This window comes from Coturnix japonica, chromosome 32, assembly GCF_054131305.1.
Source record: "Coturnix japonica strain WE chromosome 32, WE-NBRP24, whole genome shotgun sequence".
NCBI classification, from domain to species: Eukaryota; Metazoa; Chordata; class Aves; order Galliformes; family Phasianidae; genus Coturnix; species Coturnix japonica.
In genome coordinates, this window is record NC_140694.1 from 3,104,328 (window position 1) to 3,125,324 (window position 20,997).

The following is a 20,997-nucleotide window of genomic DNA, read 5'->3' on the forward strand; positions in this document are numbered from 1 at the left end:
TGATAACTGCAGTATGGTTAATTGCAGTTTAACTGAATTATATTTGTATTTACCATGTGCTTGTTCCTCGGGCCTTTGGGTGTATTTACTTCATTAAGAAATACTTACAATCTGTGTTGACCAGATGTTGCTGATAACTGGCAGCCTCCAAACAAATCCCCCAAATGATGTGTATGCATTCCAAAGCATGTTTGGTGGTGACTGATCCCTTTACTGGGAAAGAGGCCACAGAACCAACTGTGAGGCAAAGACAAGAAGGTTATGGGATTAAAAAATATATAGCAACCCCAAATCCTGCTTGGTGAATTATTAAAACTGATGTTTAAAACTCCATCTCCAAGTACATGCAGGTTCCTCTGGAAAATTAAATGCAATCTTGGTGACCCAAAGCTGGAATTACTCAGACTATATCCAGTGCATTTGAAATCAGTTGGCAACCTGCAGTGTGTGCAGGTCCCTACAAGCTATGAGTTCTCTGCAGTCTTTGCAAATACTTCTGTCTGATTCCCAGTGTTGTCTTTGCTGTTCAGTAGTGACACTGTACAGACTAACTTTGCCCCTCGGGTTCATTTTACAATTGTTAAAACTCAAAGCACAGGAATGAGGAAGCTTCTGATTGAGCCTGAATGGCACTTGAAATTATTGGTGTTATGTTTTAGTTTTGAGGCTGGTGTGGCTATATGTGCCTGATTTGGAGCTCACTCATACCTGAACATAGGCAGAAGTCACTCCTAAATAGCCTGCAAGCAGCACATAGTACTTGCTTTGCTGCCTGTCACCCAGAGGTGGTTTACCAGTTGGCTTTGACACGCTGCTCTGACCCCTAGAAAGCACGATAGTACAGAATCCCTGCACTTTGCTTGAGTTGTCAGCAAACTGGGCATATGGAGAATGTGGCACAGGAATTAGATAAAAACCTCTGACGTAGCATGCGGGCAAGGGTTTTCTGTTCATGTGCCTGTAGTAGACAACCATCTATTTGCCAGGCTTCCTGCACACACATGCCTACATCTTCTGAACCTATTTAATTCCAATAGAAAAATGTAGGTTAGTTTGTGCTCTGAAAATATGTAATTCCTTGGCTACTTATATCCAAAAGGTAAAGATGAAGTTGAAAAATGCTGACCCTTACTGTATTAGAAGGCTGTTGTGTGTCCTACTCTGAGAGTATTTGGTTGGTGCACAAACTTCCTTCTGAAGCCCAGCAAGCACAAAGCTAATCAGATGATCTTTTTCTGCTGTCACAAAATATGTTGGTGATATCAGCATTTGGATGTTGGTGGTTTAGTGTTGAACGAATACTGAATTTATTGTCATCAAAAAGCAGATATTGGCGTTATTAACCAGTGCAGCAATCCAACACTTATCAGTAATATCAATGTTTCATTTAATATCAGTGATTTTATATCAGCGGCATTGTTACTCCACAGTTACAGGATGTATTTGATAGTCAATACAATTGAAAGGAGAAAATTCTTTATACAAATTTGTTTTGGCCAGCCACACTTGACAACCTCAATTTCATTTCATTTTGCCCTTGGTAGAGCCACAGTTTCCTAAAGAGAAAAAAATGTTCTCAGTTACTCTTAATAGAAGGGAGTAACAAATTGTTTTGGTGACCATGAAAGATCTGTAAGATCCCCTTGCTCTGCACCAAGTAGCTCAGTACTGAGGGACAGCTTTATTTTGCTAAATCTCTTTGTCAGGAGTAGGATGACTTGCTTTGTTCTGATATCTGTGTTGGTGTAACACAATCGCTGCCTTGCTCTACCCTTCCTATTCTTTGCATTTCTTGTTAGGAAAAGCACCTCATTTCTTACGGCTTCAGAGTGTGGAGGTTAATGTGGGACAGAATGCGACATTCCAGTGCATTGCCGGGGGGAAGTGGTCCCAGCATGACAAACTCTGGCTTCAGGTAAAGTGATGCAATTTTTTCAAGTAAAATAAATAGACAGAGGACAGCAGGGTGGTGGGGCGAATGTTTATCATCAAAATCCTTTGAGAACTGCCTTGAGTTGTTTCCAGATCAGAATTCAAGATGATAAAATGCAGAACTGTGCTTCAGAAGATGGAAAAAGTGGCCAGCAAAATGTTAGTTCTAAACATACATCTTCAGACCTGTAAGCACTCCTTCATAAAAAAGAAAAGGCAGAACAGGTGCAATAATCCCTCCCTTCTGCTTAATTTTTGGTCTTCTTTCCTTTTGCCCTCCAAAAATATTGTTGACAAAGGCTGAGGGAAGTATGTTGAGATGAAAACATTCCTTAAGGTATGTTATAAAAGGACAAAGCCAGTTTGTACTCATTTTGTTTCTTCCTCCCAGTTTCCGTTGGCTTTTGCTCTGCATTGGCTCTATATTGATAGCAGAATGTTCCTCTGGTTGCTCACTAAATGACCAAAGAGTTCCTTCTCTTTGTGTCTATTTTCATTCTACTGGTTGGACTTCAAAAACTGTGTTGTGCTATTCACGTAGTGACAAACTTAAGTGATTTTCAGTTCTGGAGTTAGAAATGGAGCTTTTAGCAAACTGGAAGGGTGGAGTGCTGTTTGCCAGTGAAGGACAAAGTTATTACTTGTGCCCTTTGGAGTACTTGGCTCTGTGGAGTTCCAGCATTGCCATATTCTATACTAGAGTTCTTCTGGAGACTTTGAAGATAGTTGAGTTGAAAATTGTTTGAAATTGGTAATCACAGCCTGAACCTCTGATTAATCAGCTGAGGCAAATGTTAGGTCAGCTGTGGGAGCACAGGTGAGACTAATTTAGCTGTGGTCCCAGAAGGGGTGGAGCTTGACTCCACCTCCTCTAGACCTCATTTAAGGGCTGACCACCACTGAGGCAGTATCTCTTGGAGATTGCTCCCTGGTGGAGGTTGCTTCAGCATTTCCCAGCGAAGGCATCCATATTAGTGAGTTTTTCCTCATAAATAACCTTCTGAATATCTGTTACCATCTTTGTATCATTCCACCTTGCACTAGTCTAAATACTCAGGCAAGAATCAGTTTACTAATGGTGTAAACAAAAATTAATACCGGGAAAAAGATTGTGTTGGTGAGAAATGTGGTTGGCGTTCTGTAAAAATAACAGTCATTCTAACTGTACATTATTAAAGCTGTTATCTTAAAATATACCTTTTAGCCTGAAAATTATTGGCCTATGTTGTACTTTTAGCATTAACAGAAACATATTTTGGCTTATTCTATATCTTTTTTTGAATTATTTCTGTGAAATCTTTCCACGGAAAGATTATATGTGTGTGAAAAAACTTCTGATCTGAAGCACTGTGAACCTTTTTTCCAAAGAGAAGAAGGGATTTGGGAGGAAATCATCATTGGTAGGGGGATCCTGGTTTCCATTCTTTTAAACTGGAGGATTTAATGAAAACAGCCTTGGAAATACTTCCCAAAATTGATTACTGGAAACTGGCACAATGACTCTGTGTTTTCCATTGAGGTTTCTAATAAAATAGACCAACTGAGCAAGTTCAGGTGTTTATGCTGATTTCCAGTTAATTCATCATCTGTCACTTTTCCAGTTGGGAAAATGCTGCATGGCATTGGTGGAGAAAGATTTATTGAGGATTGCTGGACATATAAACATTGCTGTTCATCCAAGCAATGTATTTAAATTGTTCTGGAAACAAAGTTTTATGCCTGAAAATGACAGGTTTATAAAATCTGTTCACTTATAGTATTTTCACAGGAGTACAAAATGCATTCATTTGTAGTATTTTCATGTCCTGGATAAGCTTCTGGATATACCCAGTACAAATAGTCTTAGCTGTCACTCTCCAGGCTTTTCAGTATACATAACACATCAAACGCACAAAAATATGTCAGAATTTAAGTAGATACAAAAAACTTAAATATATAAGAACATTTAAGCCCACTACTTCATAAAACCCAGAAAGCCTGTAAATTTTTCAGGGACGTTACCAGCTGTCTTTTCCTGAATGAATTGTACTCGTACAAAATCTAACCTAGTGAAGGTCTGAGCAGTTTTAAGAGTAACGAAGAGTGAATAATTTGTGTGCCTTTGTGATGTGAGTTGTTTTCATCTGTCTCCACAGCAGTGGAATGGGAGGGACACAGCATTAATGGTTACTCGAGTCGTCAACCACAGGCGTTTCTCTGCTACCGTCAGCGTTGCTGACACTTCGCAGCACAGCATCAGCAAATACCGGTGTGTCATTCGCTCAGATGGAGGATCTGGAGTTTCAAATTATGCAGAACTAATAGTGAAAGGTAAGTTGTATTAATACTGCAACTTGGTGTTAGTTGAGCGTTTCCTCCTGTGTCAACTGTGTGTAAAATTTGACGTCCTATTGGGCCTTTCTTTCTTTCAATCCTATTAGATTCAAGTAGGAAAAATGGGTAAAAGTGACATGAATTTCAATCATTTTCTTAAAACAAGTATTTGAATCAAAGCTTTATCTGAATACAGCCTTCTTCATGAGCTCTTGAAGTAATGTATGGTAGCTGTGGATAATTTTAATGCAGTCAGCAGAATAGTTTATCTGTCAGTCAGCTTCATCTGGCTTGCTTTACATTTCATCAGACACAAATAATCCTATGGTAGTGTTGCATGTCAGAAGAGTCTGTTCAAGACTGATGGGTGCAGGTGATCTGGAATGATTCTGTTGATGTCCTGAAGCACACAGTACAGATATCAGTAGCTCTTAATGGAAGCTGGAGGTTTCAGCTCTCTTATTAACTGTGATTCAGGAGGTGATGCTGTGCCTGACACGTGCAAGGTGGTATTTGCTTAAGAACATCCATGATGCACGGAATGAAATGCTATTTACTGCGCTGCTTTATTAATGTTACCCAAGCTGCACCACAAGGATGCTCACTGTGTCTTAGGAGAACAAACCAGAAGGTGACAGTCTCCCCTTAGACTGCTTTAGTGTCTATTGAAGGCAATACTGATGTGGGTGGAAGGAATCTTCTCAGAGAATATAGTTTTATTGATCAAAACTTTTGTACGTTATGGAGATAGAGGACTGTTGGAGACATGAGATCACTTTGTTCTACTGTAGTACTTTTTTAGCAACTTTTTCTGTCACTTAGCACTAGCACCTTCACAATGTTTTAAATATCCAATGTTGTAGATATTCAGGCTACACTGATCATGAAGAGAATGTTCAGATTAGGTGCGAAATGCTTTTAATTCCCACCAAATTATCTACTATCTCACTTGTTAGAGGAGTTAACTTATGATTAAAATGAAATCGAGTTGCCAAAAGCAGCATATTGGTACTGTAAAATTGTTAAGTAGAGGGAAGGCAGTCTTCCAGAGCAACCAATATTAGAGTATGCAGAGTTGGGCATGTGCCTGACACTTTCATGTTTAACAGTATGAGGAGGAGAAAAATAGAAGAGTGAGTTGTAAATGTGAATGGCTGGACATCCAACATGATGGACATTGGTAGACTCACTGCTGAATTACCCAGGCAGACACCTAGGCAGAGAAACTTGAGGAGAGGAATATTGTTATGGGAAGGCACACTCCTCTGCTCTGTGCTGCTGTATTAGTAAGCAGGCAAAGTTAAGTGGTTCATTTGAGGTTAGCTTGATGCAGCACTGTGAAACACTGGGATTGCATGGATGAGTACTTCTAGTCTGGCTAATTTTAGCGTGGGTAATAGCAAATTCGCAACACATATATACAGACTGAAATGAAAGCAAATTGGAATTGTTTAATTCTGAAGAGATGTTTATTGAATTGCAGTAATGTACTTGGGTATACATTAAATTAGTCTGTAATTGAAGTTCTGCTCAATTGATAGTCCTGTCCCTAAACCTACTAAATCCAAGCTAATTCTTTGCCTCACATGCTTTTTCCCAGTTAGCTGAACATAAAATCATGTAGGATTTTTTCAACAAAGGTCAAGGTTGAAAAAACTATCTATATATCTTTCTCATGTGAAGATCTGTTTGCTTCCCTTAGCCGTAAGATATTTTATTACAGCAATGAGAAAGTGATTTACAGTTCTTGATGCTGCATAATTTAGTAGACACAGATTGAGGAATCTTTATTTGAAATACATTTACTACCTCAACACTTGAAATTGGAACCGTAGATACTTCTTTCAGCAAATAAACCAGTGATATTAAACACAAACCAGCCCCTTCGGTTGTCATACGTGACTATGTGGACATTATATTTCCAATACTGAGAATGCTAGAGAACTGCCACTGCAGAGCTGTTCACTGTCTGTGCAAATACCTTCTGTAAGTGGCAGTAAATCTATTCTTCTCTTTGCACTTCAGAATCGTAATCACAAAGCCTGCAAAACCCATCATTTCCATCTGCACACCTTACCATCCTTTGGTGCTCCTCTGGAAAATAGCTCTCCTCTATTTCTTAACTTTCACAGTCTCTCATACAGTAATTTTGTGTAGGGCAGGCTTCGAGTATCCTAGAGCTTCTACATCTTGCTGTACTGATCGCATGCAGATGGAATGCTTCTAGTCCGTAATTTTCTTTTAAGTAAAAGCTGCATGGCAGTTATCCATATTCTGAAATAAATGCATATTTTGCTTGTGTAAAGATTGTTTAAAATACTACAAAACTGTCCAGGATCTGAACACGTGAGATCTGTATTAATGATACAATTCGAGTGTCCTTCCAGAAAGCCTCTTACTTCATGTGGGAGTGTGAATAACATTTTAAACTGTGCGTGTGTTTGTATTGGCAAGTTGTTTGCGATTTATTTTTCTGATCCATTTCAGGTAGTTTGAGTGCCCAAATTAATGAGTGGTAGAAATTTGTAACTTCTTTTTTCTTGAACCTGTTTGTTTTTGCAGTCTTGGCTCACCAGCAGGTCCCTTGAGATCATTTTATTGCTACCTGATGATTTTTATGAGATCTGTTCTATGCTGCCACAACAGGAGTTGCAGTATGCGACAAAACCCCTTTACAGACCTCTCAGGATATGTTCTTTTTCCCTTCAGTTTTGCCTTTGTTGATTTTTATAGTGTTTGATTACTCAACACAGATGTAAGACAGTCTGTTCCTTAGCTGAGTGGCTTTCTGTCATCCATGTGATGTTTGGGACAGCTCATCTGTTTATCAGTCACTTTTTTCTTGAGGTTTTCAGACATGAAGCTGATACTTGCAATGATGCCAGAGGGAGAGGTGGGTTGTTGTTTTTTTCCCCAGTGTTGCTTACTGTTTTTTCTCTAATTCTTTTCTGGTCTGATGCCTGTCAAGACAACAAATAACAATAAATAATTATGCATTAAGACAAAATACCTATGTATGTGGTTAAGTTGCTTCAGTATTAAATATATAGAGATATACCTTGCAAATTCACTATTAAAAATTATGAAGTAGACAACCTCTACCTGCATTTTGACCAGTCTCAGTATGTACCATTGGAGTTGTATCCAGAGTAGTTTCAATTAATTATTAAGCTTCAGGAAGAACTATTAGGAAAAAGAACTTTCCAAAGCCTAAAAAAAAAAAGAAATAAAGATATGTCTCGCACATCTGATCCAGGCTGGATCTGGCCATAGAGATGTTGCATCAGGCCCTCCATAGGTCTGCTTGGGTGAAACAAGTGGGAGTGTAGATATGAAAGTATATTATATGGCATTATGCATGTACTGCAGATTAGAGCTTGCATCTGGACTGAAAATACAATTGACTTCAATGTACTTCCTTAGGATGACATTGCTATGGGGGCCTGTAGTGACAGGATGAGCAGAAATTGCCCTCTTCCAGTTTAAAGCTGATTTAGATGTGATATCAGGGAGAAATTCCTTACTGCGAGGCTGGTGAGACACTGGCACAGGTTGCCCATTGAGGCTGTGGATGCCCCTTCCCTGCCGTCATTCAGGGCCAGGCTGGATGGGGCTGAGCAACCTGGGCTTAGAGGGAGGTGTCCCTGCCTACAGCAGGGGGTTGGAAGGAGGTGATCTTAAAGGTCCCTTCCAACCCATTCTTTGATTCTGTGACCATAAACTCCATAGTCTTTCACTTCATATTCATCCACAGTACATGTATAATTTTGTACCTTAGGATACTGGTATGAAAAGTACTCATTAAATGTATCATAATACCCTTGCCATCACAAGATAATATAGCAACTATTGCCATAACAGTACTCAGATCCCTGGGCTGGGGGTACTGATAAGAATAGTAGCAATGTTGCAGTCATCTTCTTTTGCCTGAGAGTAGCTGGAAGATCCTAACCTGGCCCCTCACTTGGAGCCATTTAGGTGAGAAACTCATCTATGGTCGGAAATAAATGCTTTTTAGATTTCACTGTTAAAATATTTTTTTATAGTGTGCAGAAATTCAGATAGGAATTTTCGTGCCTCACGGCTATTAATCGGGCTCATCCAGGTTGTGAAAGTTGCTGAGTAGATTTGAATTCATCTGCCTGAGTAATATGCATTAATCAAGGTCCTGCACGTTATCACTTTATGAACAGGGAAGCATCTCTCGTTGGCACTGTCAGCGGTATCAGGAAAGCTGTGATGGGGAGGGCTTTCCTCAGGCTTCATGCTCTCACACTCTCATGTTCTCTCTTTGCCTTTTTACACAACTGGATTGTCTGCAGAGTTAATGTGTGCAGCACCAGGAGAAGTTAAGTGTAGATTTGATCGGGTGTGTGTTAATGTTGCTCTTTTGGATTACCACAGAGTGTATGTGTGGATGTGAACCATTTGTGAAGGTTATGAAATTAGTGAACATGAGAAACTGACTTTGTGGTTGCGGGGTGCCTGAAGAAGCTGCTGCCATTCCTTTATTCCTCTGTAGTCACAGTGATGTAGGGAATGCAATGCTCCAAACCCTGGTGTTCAAATCTGGCTAATAATTACTCGAACTCTTCACTCTGTTTTAATCATCTAGTTTGGTGTTGTCCAATAGCTATTGCTTTAACTCAGATCTAATCATTGGATGTCTGTGTGCTGAGAAAAGGGGAGATGAGATTTTGAACACTCATTCCCTCTCACTGAGAGCTTTGCTTCCTCTCCTTTCACTCTGCCTTAATAGCTTTTGGAGGAGGGGAGAGCGCTGAGGACAAAGCCGTTGTTTCATAGAAATAGGCAGTTAGAAAGAATGATACGTGTTATTTCAAAAGAAAATATTTCCTTCTCCTTCTGTTTAACCTCCAAAATAGAACTGGAAATGAAGCCTTTCTTGGGAGCTGATTGATAGACATACATGATATTATAGACTGGATCCATTTTTCAGAGCTGCACTGTGCAATGTGGACTTGCAGTCGTGTTGCCATGTTTGTATTCCTTGTTTTCAGTGTTTACGTTAGCCAAGGATGTGTGAATTAGAATGGGTGTTTCCGGGAAGAATACAAAGCTACAGCTGTGATACAAGGACATTTCCTAAGCTAATTGTTGACAGTTCAGGTCTCCAATTTCTTTTCTTTCTGCCATAGCTCTTCAATTTCTAAGCTAAGCAAGCAGAGATTGCTGTATGAACTTTATCTTCATTGTAGGCACTTGGGAAATGAATACAACTTTCCTGTCACAGCACTGACTTGAGTTTCAGGAACTATCAGTGTTGTGCATATAGGAAAGAAATTGGAGATTGGGATGGGGGGAAGGCTGGGCGTTGGAGGGGGGGGGTGGAGGTTGGTGGTGTTTGATTTGTTTGTTTTCCTCCTAGAGATGCATTAAGGAGTTATGTTTTAATCCTGACTGAGCATGGTAGACAAGTAGGCATGGGATTGAGTTCCTTAGGATTGTTCTTAATATGCATGTTTCTAAGCGTGATGCTCATGATGTATAAAGTTCTTAACTGAATACAAGATAAAAATGCAATAACAAGTAGAAAAAAAAAGAATACAAAACAATCTTTTTGAAGTGAAGGAGCTTGAGTAAATCCTTGTGCTTTCTGAGTGTGGTTACCTGCAGCCTCCCTGATGTATCTCAGGAACCGGTTGTGATGGTGCAGGGAGCAGACGGCTCATGTGAGCTGTGGTTCTGCTGGCTGAAAGCCATGGGGCAAGCAGTCCTCACCAGTCTTAGGCAGAGAGAGCTGTTACAGCTTTGTAGGAGCAAGGAGGCTTCTCCCAGGGTTATCATCTTCTCTCTCTCTAGAAGAGGACTCTAGAAATAGCTAGGAATGATTAACTTAGTAAAAGGCTTGTTTGTTTTTAGTTTTGTTTCTTTAAATCTTTCCTCTCAACTTGACCTGAGTAACTGCAAGATTTGTTGTGGGAAGAAGCCTTCTTGCTGCTTTTAAGTAAGATAATGTTATGAATGTATTGAATGTATGAAATAATTGTGCCCTGTCCTATACCCTCTTACCTGCCTCTACCAAACAGAGGAGAGGAAATCTCCAAAGAGCAAAAGTAATGAAAGGAAAAGCATTGCTGTGTGATAGACTTTGTCATCTCACTAGACTGCCCTGGCATTCCTTGACTTTTCCATCAGCTATTCATGTAGACCTGCATATTTCTATATAACCTTATTCTTCTACCTGCTGTTCTGAGAAGTGTCTCCCCACATCAGACAAATACAAAGGATAAAGTGGGAATCGAAGTAAATAAATGAGCTGTTTAATCATAACAATTTCAATCTTAGTATGTTAAAATTGCCAAAACAATTTACATAAGGTTTTGGTCTTCAGAGAAAAGATGTGGTCCAAAAGTTGGTGGAAATAATATGTTGTTTTTTGGTTAGTGTTCCAGTAAACATCTACCTATTAGCTTCCTATTGTAGAGAAAGCTCCCAACAAACAGTTCAGCTGGTGGAAGGAGGAAGCTTGCAAGAACAAATGAATGTGTTTCAGTCTGCCTAGGATTACACTCATGCTTGAAAAGTACAGACAAGGTAATTTCGTATATTTCATGCTGCCTTACATCGTGGAGGAAGATAGCAGTAATGCAATTTTCAAGTATCTATTGCTGCTGGGGCGTACAGCGTATTAACTTATGTTGAGGGACTTTCACTGCTGGAGGCTTCTGTTGTTCTGTAGTATTCATATGACAGTCTGTAGTCTTGCTAATACCAATTCTCATTTGTTTATTTTTAAAGGGATGGGAGGGGTAGCAGTTACTTGGCCAGTGTTGTTTATTGTCCCCATTAGCTTTCTTGCTTTGTGGCTAAAATATAGTCAAAATACAAAATTGTCCCTTTGTTAATTGTTCTGCAATCTATGCTGCTGTTTCTAGTAGGGTTTGATCCTGCTGGGTTATGCCTGTAGTTGATATTTGGCAGTCAGAACACACAGCCCTCTCCGTGCCCATTTAAAATCATCAGAAAAGTTGAAGGCAGCTGCAAAGAAATTAATTCAGGTGTGCTGCTATCGGAAGGAAAAAAAGCATCAAATGCTAAGGAGATATCTTAAAAGCCTTTGCTAGCTGGAAACGTTCTTGCAGTTAGGATAGCTTGGCAACTCAGACGATCAGATGTACACCATGCAAAATGTATCTGGAACTTTCCATTGTTCTTTGTTTCTTTCCAAGGTACGGTGTTTTCTAACAGCTGATTGCTTGTGATGCTCATATGATATTACAATTCAAAATGACGCCCCCCCACCCACCTTATGACTCAACTATGAAATTTAGCAGAAGGTTTGAGTCACATGCGTCGTTAACTGTCTCTCTTCCACTCATCTTTCTTCTGCCTCTTTAATTGTAGGGAAGTTATTAATGAACTTTCAAACCTCTTGGCAAATGGAACCTAGAACTATTCTTAATTTGCCCATGCTGTGGTTACAATCCTGTTAAGTGCTTTTAATTCAAGAGAAGGCACTTGAAGTACCATCTGTCATTGTACTGGATATTGGTGAGGAGTCTGGTATGATTAGGAGACCTTTGACACTTGTTAGATATAATTGGTGGATATGAGCTGTTATCTCCGCAGGAAGGATATCCTTTCTACATCAAAATATCTTTTCTGTTGCAGGAGGGGGGAAAAAAAGCCCAAAATTGTAGTGCTATACTTAATATGAAATGTGGGCAAAGATTCATTAGATTTCTCAGTGTGCAATGGTCATTATTAATAAGAGAACCTGTCAGAGTAAACTGGCAAAACAGCACGGATTCCATTTATATGTGAGAAATGGTTGAATTTCAAATGAAGGGAGTAAACTCATTCTATTGGGATGCAGGTGCCTCAGATCATGATGACTGGAGATTGTAGGAAGTTTGTGGTGCTAGACACACAGAGTGTAAGGAAGCATAGTTACTGAGCACTTTCAGGAATGCAGTAGTTACTGCAGCTAATAGGCTTGCTGCAAAAGTATTACATTTGCTACTGGACAACTGAATGAAGTCAGGTGTGCTGAATGGAGGCCCTTCAGCCAGCTTCTGTTAGATATTGAGGGAAACAGGGCTTTTAAAGTTCACACAGTATTTGCCTCTGAATGATGGAGCTGAACTGCTTTGCATTCAAAGCCGGCAGAACTGAACTCCAGGGAGAAGCTGGGTGTTGGTTACGTTAACATTCGCCCTATCCAAATGAAAAGATTAAAGAGCATTTTTCAGCGTTAGGGAAGGAATGCTCACTCTGCAGTCAGCTCCCACTCAGCTTCGAGATTATTAGAGGTAGGAAAATATCCGAAGTTGCAGTTTTGCATTTAGATTTTGCAGTCCCACTTCTTCCCCCCTGCTCCACTGAGGAATTTATCTGAGCCAATGATTTCCCAGCATCCATGGTAGCTGTCAGGTGAGGAAATGCAGATCCCAGATGATCACCAACAAACCCCAAAACCTGTTGTGATGCTTTTCAGCTTTGATCTGATGTGTTAATCTTCTGCCATGATAAATATCACCACTTGTTGCCCTCCTTTACTGGTGCTGGGATGCTTTGCTCACTTCACATCCTTCCTGTTACTTCTGCCCTGCTGTGACTTTGAGAGATGCCTTCAGATGTAGGGGCAGAAACCTGCTGAGCAGCAGTTAAGTAGTGTGATTGCAGCAAGCCCTGCCTCTATTGTAATCCTTAGCCTATGGATTTGAGGGCAGAAAAAAAAAACAAACATCAACATAATATGAAGTTTCTTGGCTTTGTACAGACTAGACCTATCTCTCTACAGGTGAGATTTCCCTCCCGAGCATCTCTCACTTCTCTTTCTCGGCAGGAAACTTTCTATCAGTGCACGTTTGTATGTGAGGAGGATGCAAATAGCTGCACGACTTAGGCTCTCTCTCTTTGGATCCTATAAATCAGTCTTTGCGTGTGCTTTACTGTCCTATTTATGAGCCTGCAGCTAATACTGAATCACATGGCAGACTACAACTTACAAACTGCTTGTTCCCTCAGCAGGATACAGACACAAATTAAAATGGAAAAGGGTTGAATTGCTTATTTCTTTAATTCTCTCTTTTGTTTCTGCTGTTTCTAAGTTTCTGACTGGCCCCTGTGAGCAGTGCTGAGAAGATCTTATTCCCTCTTACTTGGCATTATGGTATTATTCAGTCCTTTGTTCCAAACTCAGTATTTCTCAGTATTTTCCATGGTTTTGAGGCTGGAATTCTCAATATAAGCACTTTTGTGTTTCCTCTTGCATTTTCTTTTGCCATCACTCTACTACTTAGTCTTCCACATACCTTTGTCTACCTGTTGAGCCTTGCCAAATCACTTACTTCTGCTTCCTTGTGTGTGTTATGGATGAACTTCTCTCAAGTCTCAGCAAGGAACCTTAAGCATTGGTAGAGGCAAGCACTTGGGCAATGGAATTACTGCTTACCCCTGGGTAAGGGCTTCCACAGTGATGCTCCCAAGAACTACAGGAAGACACAAAAAGCATCAGCTGAGAACAGCATAAGAGCATGAAAAAGTAATTCTGAAGTTTAAAACTGTACAGTTGGTGATGTGTTCTGGGAGACAATTATTTCAAGTGGTTTGTGTACACTAAATCAGCAGCCTTCCGTATTTACTGCATTTACGGCTGTATGCTGTACGATCTGTTTATAAGTAAAAAAGTAAGGTGTCTATCCTTAGTGAATCCACTGCACATCTCTGTGTCAGTTCTTATGCTTTTATATGCACCTGCTGCTTCTCTTTCCTGTTAGCTGCTCTCAAGAGGAGCAACTCAAATGACAGGCCATAATGTTATCCACTCATTGACTTGTCTGTCCACATCAAAATGTTTTGCTGCAGACAAGGTGATAATTTCCCTTACATCAGTCAAACTTCTGTCAGTAAGATCAGACAAATGTCCCTCTGGTTGCTGCAAGGTATATTTATCCTGTTTCCAGTCTGAACAAAGAAAGGAGCAGTAGGTAATTCTGGTGGAACGGAATAGAGCAAATTACTGATAATTGACAAGTAAGACACTTGAGTTGCTAGGGTTACTCCAGAATAGGAGAGGTTTATGTATAATTACAACAGTTCAGTTCCTTGCGTGGGACTGCACTATTGATTCCCCTTGCTTTAGATATGTTTGTGAGAAAAGCAAAAGAGAAAAGCCAGTGTATTTCAAAACAAGTAGTGAGAGTGTTGTACACAAAATGTTCTTTCATTTTGGCTCCTCCATTAAACTGAAATTCCTTGGGCACTAAGCCCAAGAGTTCAGAGTGACATTTGTAAGGTTACGGTCTTCTATACGTTCTTTCTCTTGCCATTTGTGTCCAACAAGCCAAGAGTCCAGACAGTTACATCACAAATTGAGAGGAGAGTTCAGTTAGTAGTTGGATGTGTGAGGTGTTTATATCTTTGGGGACAAATGAGTCAACTTTTCTGATCAAACTATGATTTGATAGTGTTCTACATCAAAATGTGTAGAAAAAAATAAACAAAACCCAAATAACAGATTAGTAGAAAGCGTGAGAGAATCTAACTTAAAACATAACTATTGATTGTTCCATGTGTTCTTATTGTCCCATCTGCTGTTGCAGAATCTGTCATGATTTAATCATCTTAAAAGTTCATTTTTAGGATAGAGATGTCTTAGTCATATATATCTGTCAAGTCTTGACTATGTGGGCAATTCTGGGATTCACCAGTGACTCTCTTCAGTTGTTTTCTCTTGAATATTACATAGTGGTTATTTGAAAAAGATGTAATATCTGGAGACCTACACTGCTGTTTTTTTGTGTTCTTTTTAATTTTATGTTTTCTGATGCTTTATATATGTCTGGTCTGGGTGGCAGCTCTGTTTACTAATACTGCTTCCAAATTGATTCATGTCACCAGACGTGCACCACATTTCCTGTGCCTTTTGATGCTTGAAGGGAAAAACGTGTTCTACGTACACAGCAGTGAATCAGTTTGGGTATTTACTCTTGTAAATAGATGGAGACAGGAGACAAGCTTTCGCCAAACTCAAAGGCAGTGGATCTGGTGGTATTTATAATTCTAGGAAGCTTTCAAACAGGAATGTGATGGTTGGCTGACAATGGATGGCATCCAGTCTGCCAAAGCTGAGTTATCTGAACTTGAGCAGATCTTTCTCTCAATGGCTTCAAAGGCATCTGCCTTTCAGGGTGAACTGTGTAAGAGACTGAGGCACTTGTTCTCCAAGGCCATTTCATTAGATGACTGGAATTCATCCTCAGGATAGCTATACTTGTACAAGTTAATGTGCATATCATTTCGAAAGCGGCTGTAGCTTTAGGCACAGCAGGCTTAAAATAATCTCTGTAGTTAGGACAGTGGATGCCATCATACTGGAGTACAAGCACAAGTACAGATCTCACTCCACATTGTGTCACACGTGCAAAAGTAAGCATTTACCATATTGCAAATCTAAGCCTATATTTGTTAACATGCATGCAAAAATGAACCCAGGGGACTTTAAGATGATATCTAACTAAATGATTGTGCTTGGGGCCCTGAGGCTAATGGCATAAAATGTGGCAGTGCATTAAGATCACTTAGCTGAAATAGCACCTCAAACAATTTATATGTTAAATGAGTTGTCACATATCTTGCTGGGATCTGCAGCCCTCTTTTCATTATATGCATTAATATATTCCTGTTTGGAACCATCCTTTTTTTTAGGGGGGGGAGGAGGGGGGGGGATGAGGTGGGGTGGAAAAAAGGGAGTATTCAATAAAACCCCACTGGGTTCAATTTTCAAGAAAATTAACAAATGCCAACTTAAATAGTGTAATAAAATTGTGAAGGATGGGGTGTGGTTAATATTGCATGAAATACGTATCCAAGAAGAAAAAGCAAATGGATTTTTGTAGGAATGCATGTTTGGATCCATCTGCAGTTTATAATAGATGTTTTGTTCAGATCTACACAACAGAAAGTTGAATTAGTGTAGCAGGTGTACGTTTTTTGTTTAAATACACTGATTGGCACCTGCTTGCCCCTGCATCCCCTCCTCTGCTCTTATTAATGATCAGTATCCTGTTAGAGTGAGAAAATTCACTTTTCATTCAGTTATATACAATTCATTTGCACTGACAATTGTTTTGAGATGGAACATACTTCAGCAGATTTGAGCAGCATTGCTAGTCAGTGCCCACAGTCTGTAGTTGTGGTGGTTGTCCTTAGCTCTGTGGGGCTTTATATGCACTTAAATCCATACTTTCTTCTCTTATTCTTCTGAATGTCTGCTACGACCACAGCATTCTGAGTTACTTATTGTCCTCCTCTATCTGTCCTCCATCACCTCATTTTTCTTATTTCACTCCTTCAGTCCTGTCCTTGCCTCCTAATCAGGAAAACACACCTTTAACCTGTTGCTAATGCCCTTAGAAAACAATGATGCTGTTTGGATCTTTGCATAGACATGCTATGGTCTGTATCAAGGGAAAAGAAGTTTTTCTCCTGTTCCCAGACACAACTTGGAAGGAAACGTACTTAAATCATCTCTGTCACACGTGTTTCTGTGAAGCAGAAGGGCAAAACATGATACTTTCTAGATTAATACTGCTGTTAGTCAAGGTCGTTGTATCATCCATCAAGAGGCTAATCCTGCTGGGTAGGAAGGTTTGAATTTTCCAAGTCTTTCCAAGTGAAAGGCAAGCAGACCATTAGCATAGTGCCTGGGATATCTCTGTTCACATCAGTTATAGGCAATTAGTGTTTTATTTTCCAACTGAATAAACAATTTCAAATATAATTAGTCAACAGAATGTCTTTCCTGTTCTTTAAATGCAGCCTTAGGGAGTGTTGGTTTCAAGCAGGTTAAAGTTCTTATTAGATCAGCTGGAATGTTGTAACAAGATTTATTTTGGTGCTGTATGGTAGAAAAGAAAAAAATCACTGAGAACAGCTTTTTCTTTGTGACTTTTTAGGAGAGAAAAAAAAGCCTACAGGAAATACTGCTGCCACTTGTTTCAGATAGGACTTTTAGGGACTTGAGATAGAACTTTTAGGGCTGTGAATGTCCTTGCAAGATCTGGGAAACCCATTCCAGAAATTATTTCACTCTCCAAGGAAGTGTTTGTTGATCCCTATTGTGGGCCACACAAATGGGAAGGAATGCCATGTACCCACTGAAATAAAATAATAACACTTTTACATTGGTTGTAAATTGCAGATATAATCATGCGTCCTTTTCCGTTATCTGGAAGCAGTGTGTTCCTTTAAAAGCTTACTAATTTTATTTTAGAAAGGGAACATAAGTATCTGACTCACTCTCTCATTCGTCTGCCGTAGAAAATGCCTTCTCTTCAGTATTCAAGGCATCTAACAATGCTTATTCACGTGCCTCTTGTTTCTTTAATAACTAAATAAGCATTTCTGAATAAGTACCATTAAACCAATTAGCACAAACATCTATTGTATTGTTGTCGGTAAAGGAATAGCCTGTATTTACTCTTTCTGATTCAACCCTTCCTCAATTAATAAATATCTTCTGAGGAGTCCGTGCTAGTAAATCTCCTTTGACCTCTCTCTTCTGCTGTACCAAGGCCATGTGTAAGCGCTTCCTTGGGAAAGGAGTTTAGTTCTTACTCTATGTAAGCTAAATAAGCATCACTGAGTTTGAGTTACCTCACAGCCTGTGGCTGTTTTCCTGTGCCCACTCCCAGGTTTGGGTGGCATATTGGCTCTGGTTTCTCATCTTCATTTAGTGTGATGGAAGACCCCAAAGTCATCCATTGGACATGGCTGCTCATACTCTGCTCCCTGCGTGCTTGATGTCACCCACCTGTCTGACTACGTATTGCTCGTCATGCCCAATGAGTTTTATGAGTTTTTACATACATCCAGAAAGCCATCTTTTCCTATTAATGCAATTTATATCAATGTGTATGAAATAATAATATTTTGTATAATTTTGCTCACTTATAGTTACACCTAAGCATTGTTAGTTATTTTTCTGAGTGTATTAATAAGGAAAACATTGGTGTACAGAATAGTTTCCCTCAGTTATCCCAGTGGCAAGGCAATTAGTGCATCTCTGCTGGCCACTGACTTGAATCTTGCATGGTTGTAGTGCTTTTATTCACAAGCTGTCACTGTTATTCTCTAATCTATCTAGTTCACAGGGAAATAAAGTATGCCATCTTTCGGGATTGCGTTGGAAATGGAAATAACGAATAAAAGATATTTAGTTTAAAAAAAAAAAAAAAAGTAATGCCTAAACTAAACTGTAGCCTGATTCTTCAGGGAGAAAATAAAATACCTGCTGACAGCTCTTACCATAGTGACGTTCTTGCTTCTGTCAAAATATCAGACGCCCCATCATTTCCATTGGCATTTGCAAGACTCTTTAAAGAGATGCATAGGAAAGCAGAATGTTTTGATGGGTGAATTTTTCAGTTGGAATCCCTTTCTGTAGCCACTGTTTCAATTGAAAAGAATTTTTTTTCTGTCTGCATGCACTCAGTTTGATTAGAGAAGGTTTGGGAGCAAGTGAAGTTGAAGGGCAGATAAGATATTAAAATTCAGCAAAGTGTAAGTTTTTCCACCTGTTGTGCAACTGGACAGTGAGAACTTCTGCTATTATTAGAGAAAAAGAGATATTTATAGTGCAGATGAACTGTGGGACCTGGGATGCGCTGCTCATCACTTGGGTATCTGTGTGTTATTTACAAGCGAGTGAAATTCCTCCTTTACAGAGGTGTAAGGCAGAGTGAAGGACATAGCAATGTCCACTTTGAGATAAAGATAATTGCTCAGCATTCAAGACCTCCTCCTTTCAGGTTCTGGTGCTTCTAAAGAAATATTAGTCTTATCTCCCTAGGATGTGTGTGCCTATTTCTGACGCTTGTGGAGAGCGGCCCACACTATCTGTGTTGTGGTTAATCTCATCTGATTAATAGAGGAGAAGTCAAACATCTGATGTAATTGGGACTGAGGCACTGAGCACAGGTGTGTGAGCTGTCATTGAAATAGGAAGATGGATGCCTATGGAGAAATAAGCCTTTAATGTGTCATTTAGTACTGCAGTGTTTTCTTGTCTGCTTAGCTTTTCTAGATATGGGGCAACCACAATCCTTCTAGTTACAAGAAAACAGCATCCTGTGATTTCGTAGCAAAGTGGTTGTTTGTGACTTTCTTTCCTTGGAGTATAGATTCCTTTACTGAGTTGGAAGAAGGCTCCCCTTCTTTTTTCCAGACATATTGCCTAAATAGGAGGGATGGTTATATATATATACTGTGCCAACAACTAACTGGTACTGGGGCAGGGTACACACTTGATAGCTGGACGTCCATGCTTAGTACCTGGTGCTGACAGAAAGGATGACAGACTCAAATACAGTGTATTAAGTAGTAATCTGCCTAACTTCATCTACTCTTTGTCAATAATAAACCCCATAGGACACCAATTTTTTTTTTGTCCGTGTCCACACACATGGCAGAGAGAGGATGAAACTATGGAGAAATAGGAGCGAAAGAGGCAAAAATGAGAAAGTAATTCCCTGTCCAATTACCCTTATCCACACCGCTGTTGTTTGCAGTCACTTTGTCTGGCTGTGTCGTGCTGATTGGCAAAGAGCTGCAGACAGGGTAAGAACAAGTCCATTGCAAATAGGTCTGCATGACTCCAATTCATTGGAAATTTTCATTTAATACTTACTAAGTATTAAACTTTCTTTGCTTCTTACTTCCTTGATGAGATGGACTGGAACATAAATGCAGTCAGCTCTGTGTTTATTGTAATGTGGCTTTTAAAGGAAATAACAGATCATGGGTAATTATATCCCTCCTTCCTCATCTCTGTTCTTCAGAAGCGATTTAGGCTGCCTCATTATAAGCCCTGTTTTCTTTACTCTGAGAGCTTCCTTAGGAGCTTTGCTTTCTGTTTGGCACCTCTGCAGTGTGGAAGTCACCTTTTTACTTCATGGATTTTTTTGTGTGTGTGTTTTTAACAAGAAAGGTCAATAGGGCTGGTATTTTAGAATGCATAGTCTTAGGTAATGAGTTTGGGAGACTCCTCTGTGCTTTTGAAAAAGGAAAACCATTTTAACGCTTTCCTTCACATTGCTGGCATAGTGCAGTTTTTGACAGCTGCTCCTTTACTGTGATTGCCAGATTTGCCTTTACTGTACTTACCAGATTTGGTGATGTATATTAAAGGCTAAACATTCTGATCTCTCAATCCAGCCGTTGGGAAAACCATTACTTAAAGAATGATGTGATGACAACAACTGCAGTAACAGGACCTGTCATTACATTTAAAGACTAAGAAGGAACCGTTGCTGCAATATCAAATGCATACTTTTGTACCTCACTGGTTCATCAATTGAATATGTGTTCAGTTTATTGTTCAGCTTATTAATGGAAGTAAACAACCCCCTAAACCTTCACACTGCATTATGAGAGGTACTGAGCTCTGGCAAACAACTGGAAAAGATAACCCATTAAACAAGCTGGCCTTAAAACTGCCTATAGCAGGCATGAATCCTGGAGCATACCTGGCAGTCCCAAGTTCCATGTGTTGAACGAATGAAAGAAGCCCAGTTCTTTGCACCTCTGTGGTTCTGTATGGGTGCACTCAAGGTTTGCACCAGGTCTTTTTTGTTTGGAAAGGTGTCTTGTCAGATGAACAAATATCACCATATAATGGATGTGTAGGTGGTGATTATAGGATGAGAAACATCTAACTTGGGTGATAAAGTACGTGCCTCCAGCTGTGAAGTGACTGAGCAGGGAATATTTCAATGACTGAAT

The 20,997-nt window shown here is 39.7% G+C and overlaps 1 protein-coding gene across 2 annotated transcripts in view; it reads left to right on the forward strand.

The window, feature by feature from the left end:
- The window catches only part of LOC146755473 (receptor-type tyrosine-protein phosphatase T-like), a 176,435-nt gene that overhangs the window by 136,586 nt on the left and 18,852 nt on the right, over positions 1-20,997 (forward strand). For both annotated transcript variants that reach the window (XM_085525444.1, XM_085525445.1), the window contains 2 exons: positions 1,800-1,915; positions 4,068-4,242. In XM_085525444.1, coding sequence (XP_085381570.1) covers positions 1,800-1,915; positions 4,068-4,242 — 291 coding nt within the window. The remainder of the gene's footprint in view (positions 1-1,799; positions 1,916-4,067; positions 4,243-20,997) is intronic.